General features: G+C 39.4%; 1 protein-coding gene across 2 annotated transcripts in view; it reads left to right on the top strand.

Moving 5' to 3' along the window:
• Positions 1-21,507, top strand: part of LOC119026487 (inactive rhomboid protein 2-like) — a 33,239-nt gene that overhangs the window by 2,517 nt on the left and 9,215 nt on the right. The window contains exons 2-18 of one of the 2 annotated variants that reach the window (XM_037110931.1): positions 2,946-3,012; positions 8,876-9,010; positions 11,609-11,760; positions 12,853-13,036; positions 13,613-13,834; positions 14,412-14,540; positions 14,916-15,025; positions 15,383-15,607; positions 15,858-15,969; positions 16,299-16,373; positions 16,911-17,072; positions 18,203-18,288; positions 18,387-18,450; positions 18,596-18,690; positions 18,832-18,907; positions 19,000-19,100; positions 19,469-19,622. In XM_037110931.1, coding sequence (XP_036966826.1) covers positions 8,888-9,010; positions 11,609-11,760; positions 12,853-13,036; positions 13,613-13,834; positions 14,412-14,540; positions 14,916-15,025; positions 15,383-15,607; positions 15,858-15,969; positions 16,299-16,373; positions 16,911-17,072; positions 18,203-18,288; positions 18,387-18,450; positions 18,596-18,690; positions 18,832-18,907; positions 19,000-19,100; positions 19,469-19,622 — 2,070 coding nt within the window. In that variant the 5' untranslated portion in view covers positions 2,946-3,012; positions 8,876-8,887. Of the gene's footprint in view, positions 1-2,945; positions 3,013-8,875; positions 9,011-11,608; positions 11,761-12,852; positions 13,037-13,612; positions 13,835-14,411; positions 14,541-14,915; positions 15,026-15,382; positions 15,608-15,857; positions 15,970-16,298; positions 16,374-16,910; positions 17,073-18,202; positions 18,289-18,386; positions 18,451-18,595; positions 18,691-18,831; positions 18,908-18,999; positions 19,101-19,468; positions 19,623-21,507 lie in introns of those variants that run through there. The other variant, XM_037110939.1, reaches the window with a different exon arrangement.

Raw genomic sequence — 21,507 nt, forward strand, 5'->3', positions numbered from 1 at the left:
TTACAACTTTATGATCTCATCTGACATGCAGTTTCCTGTTGAAATTAACCTCCAGTGTGATCAGCATGAGGAAAGTGTGAACAGTGGAGTGTTATTGCATCGTGTTTTCCATTACAGTAACTCCTAATGATACACAGCTTTGAAGGCAACCCAGAAAAAGAGATGATGCATTGTATAAGCATTGTGTGTATTCTGTACTTAATGCAACCGCTTCCATTAGAGGTACAATCTGTACATCTCTGTATTTATTTGAATATTATTTTTACAAATATGGCACGTTAATCTTCAGGGTCCTTACTATTTTTCCCAGACAGCTCCCCTGAACCTTTCAGGTGGTTTGATAGATTGATTGTTGCCTATTTTTATAGAAGTTAGAGTGCCTTCTTACCATGCAACTGCTTACAGGTTTCCGTTTCTTAATCGTCACCTCCCCTCTCAAAACTCTGCCAAAGGGTTTATCTAGTATGGATATAGCCTCTGAATATGTACTGCTCTTTTAATTTGAAGTTTGAAAACCCTTATGGCTTGTCCTCTTGCATTCAGCGTCCTCCGGTCGGTATCACAATCAGATACTCTCTTCACTTGCCTCTCGTTGTTTTCCTTCCATGATCTTATCTGTTTTCAGCAGTTACACCGTGACATGCCCAGAAAACATTGTGGCATTTTTCTTTCATAATAACAACTCACTTCAGTGACAGGAGTAGCAAGGTGCTGGCCAGGCTGTTGGAAAATTTGTTCTCCTGCACTCTCACGCCAATCTTCACTCAAAGTGCATGAAACATTATCTCAGATTATTTGGACATAAACCCAAAAGGATTTATGTTGATATTCTGGTTTTGGAGTTGGTTGTAGACCATTTCTACATACAAACAGCTACTTTTCCTCTTGTGTTTCTTTCAACATCTAGAATGCTCCGTCTGGCACTGCAGTTAATTCGTGACCGTGAGTGAGAGAACACTACTGTGTTTTTCTCAGTTTTAACAGCCAGGCTGGCCCATTTGACAAGAATTTATCTGACAAAGCCCTCAGAATTTAGCTGTTTTGGGTTTTAGATGACAAATTGCAACATACACACATGAATGCATGCAGTTGTTGCACCAGTGACATAGAGAAAAACAAGTCCGGGTAGCTATACCTAGTTTCATGTGTCCACACACCACATGAACTTGACTTATTTAGGTCACGCACGACTTGAGGATTGTGAGGAACTCCTGGACTGCCAACCAGACTGAGGAATTGCATTGCAGCTCACCATTGTGCAGGTTCAGGCATGTAGACTCTTCAAAAATCGCACAATGTTTCAAGCTGTTTCTGGAATGGTTAGACTGAGGCCAGAGTCCTTTTCAAACAAGATGCCTCGATAGTGATCTTGAATTACTGTCTTCTAATAGCTTAAAAATGGAATTATTGATTTGTTTGAAGGACCAAAGTGCTATTATCAGCCAAAGATGGATAATGGGATATGTAAATGTTTGGTTGAGTCTCATCATCAGGAGATATTGTGGTTGGAAGTGAAGAATGAGGGGGCAGTTTCAGTTGTTGCTCTGACTCTTAAAGAACACACATACACCACTGAAACTCACACACTCTCCTACGCCTGATCAGGACATTCCCCTCAGTCATGATCACTTTGTACCATACACGCTTAGCAACAGTACAGATAGACCAAGCCAAACATGTTCTCTCAAACGTTTGTGTGAACTTTATGAGAATGTCATTTCATTGCTGCCATCAAAGGTTTTGTTTATCCTTCTAAAGGTCTTGTTAAAGCAGAGCACTCCTCTTTACTCTCATGGCTTTCTGCCAGCTGGCTGCTGGCCCATGTACTGTCGAGCTTTCTCACACTCAGTCCTTTCTGGTCTTCCATTTACAGCATGAGACTTGTCCAGCAGCTCAGTGTGCTGAGACAGATAGGCTTCATCAGCAAAACTTGGTTTGTTGTATTATTTAAATGGGAAGGAAAAATCCTTTTCAGCCTTTGTTTTGGGATGAATCCTGCAATTATTTTGGATTGATGTGTGCTTATATTGATATGAAAACAAACAGAGAATGTTTCTGGCTTTTTGTGTAATGGGAGATTGCGATTTCGGAGGTCATAAAGCTGATTAATAACTTGTTTACTTCAGCCATGCAGTGCTCACAGAGGGAAACAGTTTTACATATATTGCTCGTAAAATAATGTGACCATTTTGGGTTTAACCTCAGACAGTGGTCATTAATTAAATGTATACCTGGAAAAAAAATTGTAGTGAATTGAAAAAGGCATTGGACTGTTGAACTGTATGCACTTAACTGAATTACCATGATGAAAAATACAAATTGTATGAAAGCTAATGCATGATGCAGGGTTTTTTCTCAATGGAATCATTGTAATTGGCCCAATAGCAGACAAGTCACCCCAGGTCTTCTCCTAACTCTTCTTGTGGACCCGTCCTCAGTCTCAGGTGGCATTCCAAAAAGAGAAACTAGGGGCCTAAAATGAATGCAATGTGGCAAAAAATGTTTAAAAAGTATCAAAACCACAAAATAAAATAAAAATTATGAATTGTCATTTTCTCTATTTTCTTTTTTGAAGGAATTTGCAGATTTTATTTGCTTGACATTGGAGATTTGCATGTGGCATAGTTGTGCTTACTGAGTAAGACTGTGTGAAGAAGTGAACATTTTCTGAACACAATCACTGTCTCCCACTATTATTCATCCTTCACTTTTTGTTGCACTGATGCTTAATGATTTTGACCACACTTGCTGTGTGGGGCCTCTGAGTAAAACTAAATATTAAGTTATTGCCATGTCCATACATTAATGTGCTGTTCTGGGGTTTTTAACATGTTTTAGAGGATAAATCACTGATCTTATTTTGAAAGCTTTTCTGATATTAAGATAGTATGATGTGAACTAAGTGTTAAACCTTCAGTTGAACATGCTTTTTATGTCCTCGTCAGGATCTACGAGGGGCTACGCACGTAAAACTTGGATTTGAAGAAGAAGGGATGAGGCAGTCATTTGAAGGTCAGTTCCTCTTTTAGCCTCCATGAGTTTCAGAATAAGTCAAATAACGGTGCTGGTCACAACATCTGTTTCCACTGTGTTCATGCACAATAAGATCATAGACTTGGTCAGAATGATAACTTCCGACTGACTTATTCAGTGTTCAATTCTATCAGTGTATAGGACACAAATATGTTGAGCTACATGTGTGTGATTACTGTAAAAGACATAAGTGAGAGTAAGCAAAGTCTCAAGTCTCTGCAGAGAGGGGAAGGATGTTGTGCAATGTTGTCTCCATTATCACAAATTCACAGCAGTGTTAGAAGAACCACCATGTGACATGCAGAATGATTACCACCAGACTCAGGATTATTGCTTTTTTATAATGTTTGATGATAAAAGTCCACAAGATTCGAAAGAAGTTGATAGAGGAATCCCTTCCTGCAGTTATTGACTCCTATTACCGTCCTGTATTAGGTTCGTATTCACAAACTTATCAACCATCTTTAACCAGAAACTTTAAGTTTCTCTATCTTTATCTCTGCAGTCATGTGAGACTTTCCATGAGAGTATTTATCGTCACTCCTTTGGAGGAGAAGAGTAGACACAGCTGCTGAATAAGAATTGTCACAATTAGAAAAAAATTAATTAGCCAACTATTTTCAGTAATTATTAACTTGCTGCTTTTCATTTTGTTCTCATTTCAAACCGTAAAGGTTTGAGTGGATATAGTTTATTGGAATTAGATTAAATCCTTTCTCTGTGGGTCTGAGTATTGACTATGAATACTTGTTACAGAAACAAATTGGGCAGTCCTCAGGCAGTAGCATCTATAAACGAAATAATGTGAAACCCCCCACTTCCACGTCTTAACCCAAATGTCCCCTTGTTATGAGAAAGAAAAAACATATCTATGCCCTGAGCTCTTGTTCACAGCACTTCTCAATTGCACAAGTGCTCCCTGGTCAGCGACAGGGCACGTTGTTAACACTTCAATCATTTATATTGGCTACTTTCATCACTGAAGTAGATTTGAAGCCTCTACAAATGGAGAAGTAGAACACAGACTGAGCTTGGCACTCACAGCACTTTAGTGAGACTCACTCTTTTCACTACGCAGTTAGGAGCTACAGCAAGCTTTTTATTTCTGTGGAGGCGCACAGTGTAGTTTCTCCCTTGGCTCAGATGTGAGAAGAATGCCAAAAATATACAGCGAGTGAAAGAGTTTGGTTGCGTTCGAAGTAGGTGTAGAGAAGGTCTCACTTTTTTTTTTTTAACATGTCTTCATGTATTTGCATCAAAACAGAGAGTATGAGACTTATGCACTACCTACATCTGCAACAAATACTAATCCCCCAATAGAATCCAATACAAAATGATTATGAGGTTTTTACTTTAAGCGCATATTTTATGGTTTTCCTCAGTACAACCACACACTCATTTTGATAAGCTAATGCAACCTGGAAAAGCATCCTTGTTCTGCATGTTTGTCAAGTGCTACCTGTCATTTAACATAAGTCACAGTAAGTGTACTTGACTTAAGTGGAGTTGGTCAACTGCTGGGTAGAGTGAGCGTGTCAAAAAATGAAATACGATCTCTTTCCCTGCAACCCTACAAGCAAATTACGTCTGGGGTTTAGAAGATAGGTACAATTTGTCCTGACTGCAGTTGCGACCAGTTATATGCAGCTGAACGTGAACAAGAGCAATCCAGCCTGTCTCTAGGTTCACTGGAGATAACACCTCCTTGAGCATCAAGCAAATGGGAATACACACAAACAAACACCCTGACATTCTCAGACTAGGCCTCTCTCTGGGAGGAGAAAGAACCATGGTGACAAACTCTCAGAGGAACATGTGATACCACCAAACACAACAGGGTGGAGGTGGCTAACACACATAACAGTACAGTCACACTTATTAGTGGTCAAGAGAGGAACTGTTGAGATGAACCACTGAATAATTAGACCCAAAACAGGCAGGGATATGCAGGGACGCTTATTGGTACTTTCCGTGTCATGTGATGACATTAGCTATGGGTGATGTCATTGCTGACATAACCTTTTCCACTCATTGGGATCTTTGACAGTAGTGAGGGAATTGACAGTCCTAGCCTTAATATCTGAGGAACAGGAATCTGCTGTGAGTTGTCTTTCCTTTCTTTGTTTTTGTAGCTTTCTCTCATCTTGGGCTAGCCATTTGCTAGGCTACATTTTAAAAATTAATTAAATTTTGCAGTAGGTGGGTGTAGTCTGAACATTAAAGAATCACCACACATTGTTAATGATTTGCAAGAAATTACCCATGTTTAAGTTAACTTGCCCTTAAGTTTCTGCAACTTACTAACATTTACTTTTTAATGACACAACTAGGGAAATCATGGTCATGGATTCATGAAAAATAACTGAACTCATTCCTCAGATATTTTTTTTGTTGACTGTATAAACATTGTGTCAGAACAGGCCCACTGCTTAACGGCAGTATAAAAGTCTCCTATTTTTTTTGCTGTGGAGCCTTTTAATCATTTTTGTCTCATTTTTCAACACCGCTGTGGTTGTTGAGCAAATGAGAATATTAAATTAGCTCGACGAGAGCTAGCCTGCTGTAAGATGATCTAACCTAGACTGGTGCCATGCATGGGTTTCATGTTAATGCTCTGTATCAGGGGTCTCAAACTCAATTTCCTGTTCTCTCCCTGGAGGACTGCTTGCTAAATTGGGAGAATTATTTTTTTTTCCTTCCCCAACAATACATTTAATCAATTTTCACAAAAAGGCTCAGTGACTGATTGACAGCTTTCTCCTTGTAGATGAGACAGCCAACAGGAGCATTAACTACAATAACTAATAGACTAACTTTTACATTGGTTCACTGGTTTTGCTTTTTTTTCATTTGGTTGCACCAGCACATAATTTAGGTGCAACATATATTTTTTCATTTTGATTTGTTTTCTTGGCACAATATATAAACATGAATAACGGTGCAATTCCATGTTTTCCTTAATTTAAATCACAGCATATGCCGCAAGAAATTCTCATTACCTACATTTTTTTTACAAAAATAAACTACTAAACTTCAGGTGCACTGGTGCGACCAATGAAAGTGTTTACTTGCACTTGATAGATTTTTGGTTGCATGTGTGACCGAAACAACCAAGCTCATACGCTGCAGGTTTCTAGCTCTGTATGTCTCAGTTATCATCCCTCTGGAGAATACAGTTTGTAGTCCATTCTCATTAGTTTTACTCTGTGGATCCTAACAACTGCCTGTCCATATTGATAGACTTTGGTCAGCAATGGCCCCTCTACCACTCAAGCACTCTGTCCATTAGCCAAATTTCTAGCTATTTCATTATCTAAGTGGATGAGTTCCACCCCCTACCCATGATTCAACGAAACCACAGGCTACATTGCCAGTAGCCTCCTATCCGTCTCAAGAGGACTGAATCAGGCTTTCTGCCCAAGCTTGAATTATTTATGACACATAATTGAAAACATAGTTGGTACAATCAAATGTACACCCCTAATAGTTTGAAGGTATTATAGAAATACTGTTTTTGAGGGAAAGGGGCACGAACAGTATGGACAGCCATGTCTAACAGTGCCGGGGCTCTGAAGTGGAAACTAGGCTATTGACTGAGCTGGTGTCAGATTTCCCTGCTGCCGCCATTCCTGCCGCAGACACCCAGGGTCCTGCATTGATTTTACAAACCACAGCTCCAGGACAACTTTAAGGCTTTCAGGACCATAATGACATAATGGATGTGTTGGCCAAGGCTTGTGACATTAGAGGTTTAAGTCTGCCATGCCTCTGATTTCTTTGGAAGTATTCTGTGTAATGCTACGAAGCATTCTGAGCTCCAGGAATAGACTGGCTGCTTGTTCCGCTGTTGACTGTGATTGGTACAGACTAGACGACGTAGATAAGTAAGTTTGACAATAATATTACATTTGCTGAGCAGACAAGAGGCTGGTGATGACTCTGATTACATATGCTTAACTTCACAAGACATAGATTCCTGTGTCATTTGTGTAGTCCAAAGTAAGCAGCATGTGCACAGATGTGATGTAGCGCAGTAGTATGTATATGTATGTGTTTGTAAACACTGACTGTAAGACACAGTGATCTTGGGTAGGAGCGACCAGACTAGTAATATGATGAGTATTTAAATAGTTGGGTGTAATATGTGTTTAATCCCATTCAGAGCATTGTATAATGAATGTTCAGCTTCTGCATCAACTTTATTATATACAATCAATAACAAGGCTGCTTTCAATTCTGTGGAAATAGATATGGATTATTAACCGCATGGAGAATGCTCAATGATTTGAGAGCACTATTGATCATTGCCATCTGATGTCATCGGGTGTCACTCCCAACAGCTTAACAACTGGTCTATCAGTTGCTTTTTCATTAGTGGTCCAAGTTCGTACATTAGGTGCTGCAGAATCAATTCCTGATTTATATTGTTGGCTAACCATTCTCCTTGAAATCCTTTTAAATTTGAAATCCAACTGATTGATTTTAAAGTCTATGGTTGGGTTCAGCACTACAGGTACTGTGACACTATATGTCATGAAAAGATATGATTTTGTCAGCTGGTAGGAAGATTTTACTGCATGGTTGACACCAAGATAGCTGTATCTTTGAAATCTCTCTATGAGCTGTTCTGGGTCTCTGGGTCTGGAGCCTTGATATTTTCCCTGGCAGATAAATCAATAGACAGTCACCCTTTAAGTTAATGTATTGAATTGAATGGTTCAATCTAAAATGGATTATTACATATAAATACATAGAAATTAGCTATCCTTAATATAACAACATTCTTATACTTTATAAGAGCCTTTTAAGGATTACCTAAGAAATTGCTTATGAAGGTAATCAAAAAGAGAGGGAAGCTGGCAATGATTTTTTTTTAAAGCAGAGTGAACTGGAGGAGAGCCCGGTACAGCCAAAGAGATTGTTTATTTGGATAGACTGCAATTGTTTCCTTTTTGAGTTAGTGATGGGGCTGTACAGGAAAGGGGTGGCTCCTCTGCACTGCACACATGTGCCTGAAGAAAAACTTGATACACAGACATTAGGATTTTTAAAACTAAACATGTTGTACTTTTTTAGCTTCTATTTCTTGTGGGATGATAATTGAGCTTTAGGCTCAGGCCAAATACTTTTCACTCTGCCATGCGATCTAGTTCACAAGGAGACATATTATTACAATAGCAACATGCAGTCACTAGTTAAAACAGCTACATGTTTTAGCTGCTCTAGTGGGCTCATATTCCATTTAGATTAAATGTAATCTCATGACAGAGTACAGATTTTGTACATTGTTTTTTCACAGCTGCATACCTTCACTAATTTGAATTTGATCATGCAGCTCAGCTACCTTGGACTAAGTCATTCAGTATGGACAAGCTCATACAGTACAGTTTATTTTGCAGATGAGGCCAGTCATACGTCAGTACTCGAGGGTTCATTCCAGTTTCACACACATACCACACCTTAGTTTAGTGGCAGAAGAGAACATCTATAATGCTGATGGTGTGCATGTGTTGTTGTGATTATTGTTAAAAATGCTGTAGCTTGAATTTGAAAGGACATGTACTGTATAATCTGTTTAAGAATTTGTTTAAAATCTTTCTCTCACAGCTTTACTGTATTTAAGTATGATTATTGTATAGACCAATCTTGATGAATGTTGTCAGTCATCCAGGTCATAGTAATAGTATAGTAAAGTACTAAATTGTAGGCAACTGGACTTCTTGGAATTTATTGAATAAGTCCACTGTTTACGATAAAGCACCTAGAGGAGACCAATCTTATGTGGCATAAATGTTTCAGTGTTTTATTTGAATGACAGCATTTATGATTTTGTCATCTTTAGCACTCTGACAGGATGGCATCACAGGACGGGGAGGAGCCTCCTCCAAACGGAGGTCAATCAGATAGCCGTTTAAAGAGCAAGAAGCCGCCCAGCCTTGTAATAGCCATCCCTCCACCAGAGGACCCTGCAAAACAGGTAGGCTCATCGTTAAGGCCGGTGACAGTTTTCGGGCAGAAATGTGATGAAGTGTTAACACGAGGTAACACGGGCGGGAGGACAGACAGGAGGATGGACACTTCTCCACGTACAGCTGTGGTATTTTTTTTTACACATATAAGTTGCCAAAGACACTTACAGTTACTACGTTACTTTTGTTTGGTCATGTAACATTCCTTTGTGGGAAATTTCTCTTTATTAAATAGTGTGAGGGACCTGTGCAGTTATCAGACTGTCAGATCGACACGCCCTTGATAAGTGAAGCCGGCTTATCCATTCACTCTGGTTCGGTTCGCCATTAATGTGGCCCTGATTCTACCTCCAGAGGCGGATCAGCGCTGGAGCATAATTTCAGCCCTCTCCGCCTCTGAGAGATTCACACTGAGACAGAGGCAGGGAATTAGCATACTAAAGCTGCATCCAAACACTTGTGTGAATGGGGCTACTGGGCCGGGCTGTCAACTAGAAGATGTGTTATCACGATGAGTAATCACTTCCTGTCATAATGCAGGTGTTAAGCATTTTCTTATACATGGTGAATTTATCACAAGTTTTAAAAAGTGTCCCAAGCCTGCAATCTTTATTATGCTAGAAATTTACAAGAACAGTTTATCATTTCCATTGATTTTACTCAAGAGCAGTGAAAGAGCTTATTGCTGACTACGAACACTGTAAAGTTCAGTGTTTTTCTTGTGCAGGAACTGTTTTTACATCAGTCTTACCACCTCTGTTTAAATGGCTATAATTTAGTGGTTAGGGAAGTGCTGTTGTTTACCAAAAAGTTCTAAAACGATTTAGTATTTATTCATAACATTTCAAAGTTGAGTGTCACCAGAACATGTATCATTATACAGTGAAATCCAGACATGCACATACAGAGAAGTGTTTTGAAAATCTTCTATCAGATCTTGTTAGATTTTTCAGATCCTATCAAACAATAAATGCCTTCAATGTGAAAGAAGCTATAGGCTGTTTACTGATGATTCAGTCAGTATGTAAGTCTGATATTTCCTGACTTAGAGCAAATATTACAAGTCTTTGAGTCACATGACTTGATGGCCTCTTTTGAAGAACATGCCAGAGCTGTTAATCATTTGCAGTGGGGGGGGGGGACTTGCTTTAATGGGGCTGCCATGCTCTCCCTCTCTTCCTCTGAATTTGCCATTTGCCTGGACAGGAAGGCATTTCGGACAGCTGTCTTTCAGTTTTGGGCACAAGGCCATTACATTTTCCCTGTGGGCCTCATGCTTGGAATACAAACGATGGCATTTCAACTACACACAGTAGTAGTTAGTCAGAGTTTAATTGGGCATGCTGCAGTGAAACTGTTTCCTGACTAGTGTAATACACACACAAATATGGTGCAAACGCACACATGTACATTAGCTTTGTTCTTAGAAAAGATAAAAGAGGAAGCAGAAATAGGCTACATACATATGGTATTTCCATTACAAAGACACCTTTAAATAATACTACATTTGGAAGTGCTTCACTACTTCATATACAGTAGTAATCCTGAAATAACTACATGTACATATGAAAACCTGAGTTCTTATCAATATACGTTCAGTTTAGATTTGTGTTGTTATCTGCAAAACTTAATTTAGCAAAGATTAAAGTTAGGACATTTCAAGGTTTTGTTTTATGTGTGCTGATATTGTCATTGACTACACTTCCAGCCAGTGCTGCCATGTCTAGTTGTGTTACATGAATTTAATGCCTACATGATATGATACCCTTTATATTTTTGCATTGATGCATTGATATGCTCATGAACAATTATCATGTAAACAGTCATTAACTGTAGTATATTTTATGAATCACACGTTTAATGGCCCTAACTGTTGGATTACTCTCTAATACAAACCATTGAGAATAAGTACTTTCTTGAGATAAGACCATCTATCTACACATCTCCATAATTTAGGTTCTGTTCTATGTAGGTCTTGTGCAGGAGCTGCGGTCCATCTCCACAAGTGGAGGTGGAGAACATAAGGCTCACTTGTAGCTCACTTCGAGCCCCATTAGCTCCGAGAATGACAAGACCATTAGCCTTAGCAACTGCAGAGTCACTTCAGGTTAATATAATGGACTCTCAGAGGACTGCACCCCACATAACAGAAGAACACTATGAACGGCATACACAAGTAGGATTTAGTCTTTCCACTGATGTTGAGTGTTGTAGTACTTACAATAACTCTTTTTACCTCTCATAATGCAATTTAGTACTAATTTTAACCAAGGTGTTCTCTGTATTACTGAGGGTCCTACAATAATAAATTGTGTTTCATTCTCCCATATACATTAACATGAATTACATTAAAATACTGTAAACCTTTATAATTATTTAGGTCTGAATATATATATATATATATATATATATATATATATATATATATATATATATATATATATATATATATATATATATATATATATATATATATATATATATATATATATATATATATATATATATATATATATATATATATATCAGTGTAGGTGGTATTTTATTTATTAACCTGTAATCACAATTACTGTACCTTAACATTTGCTCTCTTTTTCTCTGGTCAGCCACTGCGCTCATCTCTGAAAAACAGCATGAGTGCTCAAGCTACTGGTTCAGTATCAGATAGCATGAGTGGACCTGGAGAAGGACGCTTCTTAGCCAGAGACAGGAGGGCAAACTTCGGCAGACAGACGTCCCTCTCACAAAGCATCCGCAGGTAAGTCTGGAAGTTTATTGTTTTTATTTACTTATTTTTTTTATGCTGCTCAACATTCAGGTTGCTGGTCCCAGTCAAGACCGAAGATTTTTTTGAATGAGACCTTTGATGGATACGTAAATAGTCAGCGTGGTCATGCAAGACCGGAATTGCCTCTCTCTCTCAGTCGCTAAAGCTTTGACTAAATTACATGTCTTTTTGTATGAATTACCCACAAGTGAGACTGTACACAGCGGTGACAGCAGTCACCTGTCAAACCCTCTCTAGTAGAGGTGTAACAATTAACCAATATGAATAGGAAATCAGGTTTGATATTCAAGATATGACTACATCGAAATGTACTGTGAACCAGTCAATGGCCTGATTTTAAAGTTATGAAACGGTTGAGTGAAACTGCTAGGCTGCTACTTCGTCACAGTCAAAGTCTCATGAAAGTTCAAAGGTCAGCGCCAGACTCTAATGAGATGTGTCACAGTAAGGTTAGGGTAGTGTTTCCTGCAAGACAAAAACAAAAGCAACATGTCCAACAATGCTGGTAAGATTGACAATGCAACATCAAATCTAAAATCAAAAGTTTGGAAGAAGTTTGGATTTTCTAAGGAGGTTGTAAAGTTGGACAAAAAGCCATCTGAAGTTGTGTACTGAATTGAACCATACTGTAACCTGTTTACTGTCTACTGACAGTTGCTGCAAAGTACACGCTGTTAAGTGGATCCTCAGATCCAGGATGAGACAACAGTTGTGTTTTCATACATTATGTTACAGACAGATTAAGATGAAGATGCATAATGTTAAGTAAAATACATAGGATTCCCTGTTCTGTTGATAGAAAATGAATGCCTACATGAAACAAAGATGACCTCTAGTCAAAGTCTAACCCTGTCACTAGTGTTCAGTGGGATAGTTGAAAACGTCCAAAACAGCAATGATTTTGTGCAATACATTCTGTTACATTGTTCAGATGTTAAGAACCACTGCACACACTATTCAAATGCATGTTCTCTTCCCATGTTACGTTAATATAATCTGCCCTTGCAGTTTGATTCTGTGTCATGTGATACTGAGGCCACCTTCTTCTTCTACTACCTTTAGGAATACAGCCCAGTGGTTTGGTGTCGGGGAAGACTGTGAGACCAAGCAGCAGGTATGGCACAGGAAGAGCCTGCGCCACTGCAGCCAGCGCTATGGCAAGCTCAAGGCCCAATATAGAGAGCCTGAGACGGCCACCAGCATCGACCAGGGAGTGGACTCGCCAGCCACAGGCAAGCTGCCCAAGGTATTCTACTTTCATAGAGACGTGTGATCACTGTGCACCTGAGTCTACACACAAGTCACTAATTCATGCAATTCATGAAACATCTTAATATCCTGATCGTGTTGCATGAACAGACTGAATATCCTGCCATGGAAACAAGTTCCACAGACTGACCACTGAGAATTCCTATTTCCACACAGTTTCACAGCCAGCCAATAAGTAATAATACTGCCAGCTGTTTTTCCACCTGTGTCACACTTGAAGACTTCTCTGGAAGGAACGAAAAGAAAGAATGAGATGGAGAATGTGAGGAGAAAGGGAAAAATGTGTCTGGCATGAATAAAGTAGAGTGCTGTGGTGACAGGCACCGACCATCTGTGTCCCAGCTGAATCATGTCGCTCTTCTCAGTGTGTGTCAGACTCCTCTACTCATCCACTCATCATCCCACATTTTATGTGTCTTTTGTTCTTTATCTTGTGCATACTTTGACCTACTTTTTTGGCTGAACCACAGCAAAGTAAGGGCTGTGTCACAGTTTGTCTGTGCAACAGTTAGTATATTTATGTTGTGTTGACTCTAATCTTTGTCTTTGGTAGATTGTGGATCCCCTGGCACGGGGCCGAGCCTTCCGTTGCCCAGATGAGATGGACAGTCGCTCCCCGAGGACGCCACACATCACCCAGGGCGGTCCCATCACACCGGGCGTTACCTCACTCAGCTCCTTCACCAGCCAGCGCTCTGGGTACAGCCGCTTCCCCAGGCGTAAGCGGGAGTCTGTCGCCCGCATGAGCATCCGAGCTGCATCCAACCTAATGAGGGTGGGTGGGTTACCTGTTGTTTGCATCAGTTTGTGTTTTCATTTTTTTTTTTATTGTGTTGATTAATTATATCTGGTTAAGCAAGATCTCTGAAACCTAATTGAATACTTTGGTGTAAGATAGGAATCAGTTCCAGAAAACATGTATACAGTTAATGTGAAGTAACTTTTCATTCCTCAATATAAAATCTAGACTCCATGGAGCTCTGTTACATGCTTTTGTTGGCTCAATAAGCAGGATTATGACAACTGTGAAAGGTAAATATTCATGTTTAAATCAAATAGACAAAGTCAGGTAATACAAAGGGTGTAAGTACTTGAATACACATTTGTCATTTATTTCAGTTTTCTTATTCTCATTAAAGAAAAGATCAGCTTGATCCCACCTTTACTTGGTTTAAACACAACCTCAGCAAACTAGCAATATCACCAATATAGTACAATATACTCTAACATATTTGAACTAACAGTCATAGAATGAAACATTTAAGGAAATGTCATGGAATCAGGCAGAACAGATTTGAGAAACATTATATATGTATAAAATTACTTAGTTTGTGTTGTGTGTGTGTCTTCAGGGTCGTAGCGGCTTGGCAGGTTCCCAGACAGGTCGTAGTTTCCCCAAAAGGAGCTTTGCCAGGCCCAGCTGGATGGACGAGGACACTGTGGACTCAGCAGACACGTCTGAGTCAATCTTCTTTAGCAAGGTCAGCAGACCTTTTTAGGCTTCTTTGTTCATCAGCCACTATCTTCTTGATCAATCCCTCTTTCCTCTATTGCTGACTATACTATAAATGCAATTCTTCAAACATGGCACATATGCGGCCAGGTCAGCCACCTAGATCGTACTATATGCATTCACCTCTATTTTATACCTTTCTCATCTGCTCCCATCCTCATGTCTGTCTCCATTACTCTTTTTTTTACTAAGTTACTTTCTCTCTCTAGCCTCCATCTTCTCTTTATCTCATTTTTCTGGATTAACCAATACATATGTTGGATCTATTTGAGGCCTGGCTGCTAAACAATCTGAATTTTTTTTCTTCCTGCACTTTATGACCTCCATTACCTCTGCTGTGTAGGTCGATGCCCATGATGAATTGTACTCAATGGCTGATGATGTATTTGAATCGCCTCCCATGTCTGCAGCCTTTGCTCCCAGTGAGCAGCCTGACCAGAAGTTCCCCAGTTAGTGAGTAAAAACACAAACATAAACACTTGAGAACCTTCGAAAAAGTCACTCCAACATCCAAATATATGTCAGTGCTTTAAAATGTAGTGGCGTTTTTTTTTTAATATCAAGCTAAAGGTCAGTCAATCAGGTAAAGCTGTTTTTATTTAGACTGTAACAAAAGCCGAATTGACACACTGCTGATAGGCTTTTTTGTCTTGGACCTTTGCTTGTGATATTTATTTTGTATGTTTCACATAAAAACCTTTAATTGCTAAACCCTGGTTTTCTTTTCTGCTTTGTCTCCTTGCCCTCTCATCCCTTTTCCATGTCTTCAATCATTTTCTCTCCCTTCCTACCCACCTGCCTCTCTCCCAGCCCCAGTAAAGACGTATCTCGAATGCCCAGGACACCAGTAGTAGTGAAAGATAAGAGCCATCCCCGTCGGGGTCGTCGCATCGCCTCCCAAGTTAAGCACTTTGCATTTGACAAACAAAAACGTCAGTACGGCATGGGTGTCGTAGGGAAGTGGCTTAACCGGCACTACCGACGCAGCATCAGCAGCAACGTCCAGAAGCAGCTGGACGACTTCCACAGCCACAGGTTGGGAATGAGCAGATGCTTCACTGCTTTATACAATTTTTTTAGGCAGTTTTGAATGTGACAGAAGGAAAGATGGAAGGTTATATTAATTTTATATTGTTATTAAAAGCAGTACAGGGGATTTTAGATGATTAGATTTGGTTTTCCTTTCCTGTAATATGATGTTTGACACCAGGACCGACGGTGTCTATAGTCATGATTTTCATCTGTTTCACCTGATTATCAGTGTTTCTATGCTGTGTTTTATTAGGCCTTACTTTACCTACTGGATCACATTCGTCCACATAGTGATCACTCTGCTGGCCTGTTGTACGTATGGTTTTGCCCCTGTGGGGTTTGCACAACATTCTAAATCTGAACTGGTGAGTGGAGATGATTTCCGATGTAAAACTGACTCAATTAGATTAGATAAGATGTGACATGATTAGTTGCATATCAGCATTTTGAAAACCCTGAGGATGTAAACATCCTGCTGTTTATAGTGCCAAAATGGCTGGTTATTGCAACTTTAAAAAGATGTAATTTATTAATTCTAACAGAATTCTAACAGAAAAATGCATTTATGAGACAATGTTTTTATGTCTTTTAATGTCCTTCATCAGGCAGGAAGTCATTAATAAAGACTGAACAGTGGACTTTAAATGTTGCGACGCTTCCATTTCCAACTGTGTCACTCTGTCGCCCTCTGTAGGTGCTGAAGAACAAAGGCATTTATGAAAGTGTCAAGTATGTCCAACAGGAGAATTTCTGGATTGGTCCCAGCTCTGTGAGTCTCTCACCTGCTGCATAACATTACACATGTTTCTCACTGTGTACCTAGATCGACACTCTAATTTGGCATTCTTCTGGGTGCGTAAAACTAAGTCAACTGCGTATCATAGATAAATAAAGATTATTCATTTTCCTCTTCAGAGCCTCATGTATAATTGAGTTACACTCAATTATTTGTTATTTGTTATATTTCCGACTTGATACCTTACTGCATTTCCTGTCACATACTGTCACATACCAAGCTTGTTCCCCTTTTCATACACTGTAAGACTCTTTGCTAGGTTTAGTTAGTTACTTCCCTAATTACTGTTTGCCGCAAGTGTCACATTGAAACTAGAGGTTTCTGTGTTTCATGGAAAATAAGAGAACTGCTACATCCGGCTGCATTAACACATATTTACATCTTGTTAAAAGACAGAGAAACTTGATTTTAATCCAAAAACAATGAATGTAAGGAATGTATTCACAGTTTTCTATTGAGTAGATCACTTTACTTTATGTTGCCACAACAATTAATTCCTCCATTTTCCAGGAGGACCTGATCCACCTAGGGGCCAAGTTCTCACCGTGCATCCGTCAGGACAGACAGATAGTCAGTCTGATCCAGAAGGCCAAAGACTCCGAGAGAGAGTCTGGCTGTTGCGTTCAAAATGACAACTCTGGATGTGTGCAGACCTATAGGGCCGACTGCTCCGTAAGTAGTGTGTCCCGCATCTTCAGACTCATTAGTTTGTCAGACTGTAAAGGCTTTCTGTGATTCAACCAATAATGATACAAAAGACATTTCTGATACACTTTCTATGATGGCCATGTCTACACTGCATTATTAACACATCCACAAGACATGTTGCATTTAGTAGCCTTTCAAAAATTCCTGGTTAATGTTTATAGTTATGTATGATGATTATAATAGGGATTATCAGTATTATAAGTACTGGACACGTATTATCAGTTCAGCATTTACAGTACTTCATACCTCCATGCCAAAGTGACGACAGTGTTTAAAAGAAGAGTCCTGGGCTCATCAGCACATAAGAGCCACCATAACTTTAGACACTTCTGAAGATCTGTAGAAAACGGAATTAATTGTATGTTATACATTCTAATTTTCTGGAATTGGAATAATGTCTTAATACCATTAATATGTTACATTGACTTTGTGAGCTTTAAATAAAGTGACAGTACTGTATAAGGTTATTAGCAACATACTATGACACAATTATGAAGACTACTGAGCTGGCTGCAAAAAAAGATCATTTTTATCCATTTCAAGTCTTAATTTTCCAAAACACACAACTTAAAATTCAAATTGAAACAGACAAGGACACCAACACACTATTTTATTATAGGAACAATAACATTCATGAAGCATCATTGTAATTGACCTTCACAGAAAGTGTTTTCAAAATGGCATTTGAAACTCTCAAAAGGCTATTCAATATGCTTATGTTAAACATTGCTATAGCCACAGAATACACTCCCAAACACACAATCACACGTGAGTGTATTAGCCTATAAGCAGATAATCACCTTTCTTTCAAACTTCCTCACGTTTATTTTGCTAGTAATTACATTTGTCAACACGTGTGAAAATGTGTGGAAACATGAACACAACAAAACTTCAGTGCATTAAATCATTTTGCTCAATACAAAGAAATTTCACATCCTACTTCCTTTGATTTTAAGCAGTCTATTGATATTTCCGTGTAATTTGTGAGTGTTAAAATGCACATGGACATACACAATGATTATTGCTCTGTTTATTTTCTTTGAATTCTTTGAAACAAGTACTAAACTTGAGCTCTAAAATAACTGTATATGCAGGAGACGCTAGCCACCTTCATTAAATGGAACAATGAGTCTGTTGACATCTACAGGTTCTCTGGTTCTGTCTGTCATCAAGATCCCAGGTGAGAGTACATTTTTGTGCCACCAAATTTTGCTCATCATTTTGGATAAAATCTTATACAGTGTTCTTGTATCCTCCTGTGTTGTTTGTTGCGAGCAGAGTGTGTCAAGTGCCGGCCTCTACCAAGCCTCACACATGGCCGGATGACATCACCCAGTGGCCGGTGAGGGGACATTGCACCCAACATGGAATTAAAAATGTTTACACCATTATCGACGAACAAAATATTTCTTTCTCTGCTAGTCTGATGAAAGCTAAGATTATTGTGCAGTATTTGTGTGCAAAGACTCATTGCTTGTCTTCTCCAGGTCTGCACACTCCCCAAGAAGTGGAACCACACAGGCTACAGGCACATGGACTGTAACATCAAAGGACGGCCTTGCTGCATAGGAACAAAGGGCAGGTGAGACAGATTGTCTGATGCTTTTTGCTGTTCATTATTCACTCTCTTCTTGGCTGAAGTCTGATGCAGATATCAGTCACCATTTCATTGTTCTGTCTTGTGGAGAAAATGTTAATCACATTTTGCTTGTTCCTCCTGTAGATGTGAGATTACGACCAGAGAGTATTGCTCCTTCATGCGTGGTTACTTCCATGAGGAGGCCACACTCTGCTCACAGGTAGTATGTGTGTATGTGTGTGTGTGTGTGTGTGTGTGTGTGTTTGTTGGTGTGTTAGTATGTTTCTGAACCAATACGCTACTCTTGTGCAGGTCCACTGTCTGGATGATGTGTGCGGTTTGTTGCCCTTCCTCAACCCTGATGTTCCTGATCAGTTCTACCGTCTGTGGCTCTCTCTCTTCCTCCATGCTGGGTATGCATAAACATCAAACATCCAACAAAGTTCACGTTTCTATTCAAGGAAGGGTCCTTATAACATTATAACAGTCACTTCAATCTTTTGCTATGAATGATTACTCAGTGTGGCTCAAACCCAATTAAATATTCTGAAATGAGGCCCCATCACTCGTGAGCCCTGCACTCAACAATGATTAGTACAACTTCTTGCTAATACTCGGCACATGCAAATTCCCTCAGGTCTACTTTAAAACAACTGAACAGGCCAAGAAAGCTTGTGGAAAAAAAATGCAGATTTCACATAATGCACTGATTGAAATTCCAACAGTCAGTAAAGACGCGTGACGCTAAGACTTGTGTGTATATTTGTTTGTGTGTATGTAGGCTGCTGCACTGCGTGGTGTCAATCGTCTTCCAGATGACCATATTGAGAGACCTGGAGAAGCTGGCAGGCTGGGTCCGCATCTCCATCATTTACATTTTTAGCGGTATTACTGGAAACCTCGCCTCTGCCTTATTCCTGCCCTTCAGAGCTGAGGTTAGTTCTTCACATGAATACATGCACACAAATAAAGTGCACACATACCTGCAAGCCCTAAGTTGGGGGGCTCAAGGAAGTCAATCAGCTCCTCTCGCCATGTCTGTCATGTACAAAAGATTATTGATTCAAGAAATTGTTTTGTAAACTTTGATTTAAGAAAAATGATAATGCAAGACTAATTTACCAAACCATGCTCACTTACAGCAGGTACATGATTACATATGCACCGCTACAAACACACAAACAGGACATGCACATCCATGCAATTTTGCTCATACACTGTGCTGTCTAATGTTTTCTATTACATATATACATTGCAAGACAAGCTGTGACTTTCCAGCCAATCAAACCGAGATATGGACCTGTGCTCCTAGTCTCCAAAATCTTTTAAAATTACTTGAATGAATAATTGATCCAGTGCTTTGTCAGACTGTGGTACCACTTTAATCAGACCTCAGAGCTTCTAAATATGGTGTGAATATTCCATAGACAGCTGTTACTTCTCTTATTATGGCTGTTTTTGATTATGGTACAAAATGCTGATCGTAAAGAAGTTATCATTCTATTGCAACTATGGTTTATTTGCCAGCTGTTCCCACCCAGTGGCTTATTTCAGCTTTGCTAAGCTTAACTCACTTACTGGATGGGGAGTTTGTCTTACTGGGGATTATTAGAGCAGACCTGACTGCCTCCATCCAGAGGGGGTCATCGGAGGTCACAGGAAACACCTCATAACTCTGAGAACCTGAAGAAACTGAGCAACAACATGTCATGAGACCACTGCTGCTAGAATGCTCACCATGTGTTATTGGTCAAGTTTTCTTTAAATATTCCCCAAATGAGGAACATCTGAGGAGACACCCTGTCCTAACATTAATAAATGGACCATATGTTTTAAGTGTAATTCATTAAATCCTAGCAACTTGCTTTGAAAAAATAAAAGGAACATGGATACACACCATTGATCAGACAAGACTGCCAAAAAAATTCGATCAAAAAAAAAGACACAAAGTTGAGTGACATCTTATCCTTCAGGATGTGTAAACACGAGCATCACACATTAGCACATCAAAAAAACTTACCAGAATCTCTCTCTGATCACTGTGCTTAGGGAGAGAAAGTAACTTAAGAGTCTTATGACCAGGGCCTAGGGGGAACCCCAGTACAACATGAGACAGTGAGACTCTCATGAACCATCAGCAACAAAGTGTCATTAAAACTGCCATTTTATAACTTTTATCGAAAAACACACCTAACACAGAAACTCAGATGCTGGCTTTCTGGCTGAGTGTCAAGAGAGGAGAGCCCACAGGAACTGGGAGGATCCAGCTTTAAGCTGCTGGCTTGGAGGCTGGAGTCAGTCGGCTTCCTCCACAACCGAAATTCCCATTCAGGGTTCCTACCGAATCGCATACTTTTACTTTTTACTTATAGTGCATATTGCTGCTTCCCTTACAAAGTACATACTGTTGCATGCAGTATGCACATATGGACATACTACTTCATCATGACGGTTCACCTTTAACGTTGACCCTCTTGCTCACATATCTGTTGTAGCCTTAGTGTGTAATTTTGGAGTACAGAAAAAAGGTACTTAGACTTGCATCTGTCATTGTAGTGTTTGTCATTCTGTCAAATTAACTATCATTTGATAGTGAGTTGTCAAATGTTTGTTTCTCTCTCTGTTTAGTTTATATTTGCGCAACAGACCATGACATATGTAACATCTTCTGTTGCGCCAAGGATTGTGGGTCAGAATAGCCAGTATGTATCAGCCAAACACACCTGCAGCCAATCACACAAACTCAGACAAGTCCCAAAACAGAGGACGATTAAACCAGAGGAAATTACAGCACATACATTTACAAAAATGTTCAATGAC

Source organism: Acanthopagrus latus, chromosome 1 (genome assembly GCF_904848185.1).
Source record: "Acanthopagrus latus isolate v.2019 chromosome 1, fAcaLat1.1, whole genome shotgun sequence".
Classification (NCBI taxonomy): Eukaryota; Metazoa; Chordata; class Actinopteri; order Spariformes; family Sparidae; genus Acanthopagrus; species Acanthopagrus latus.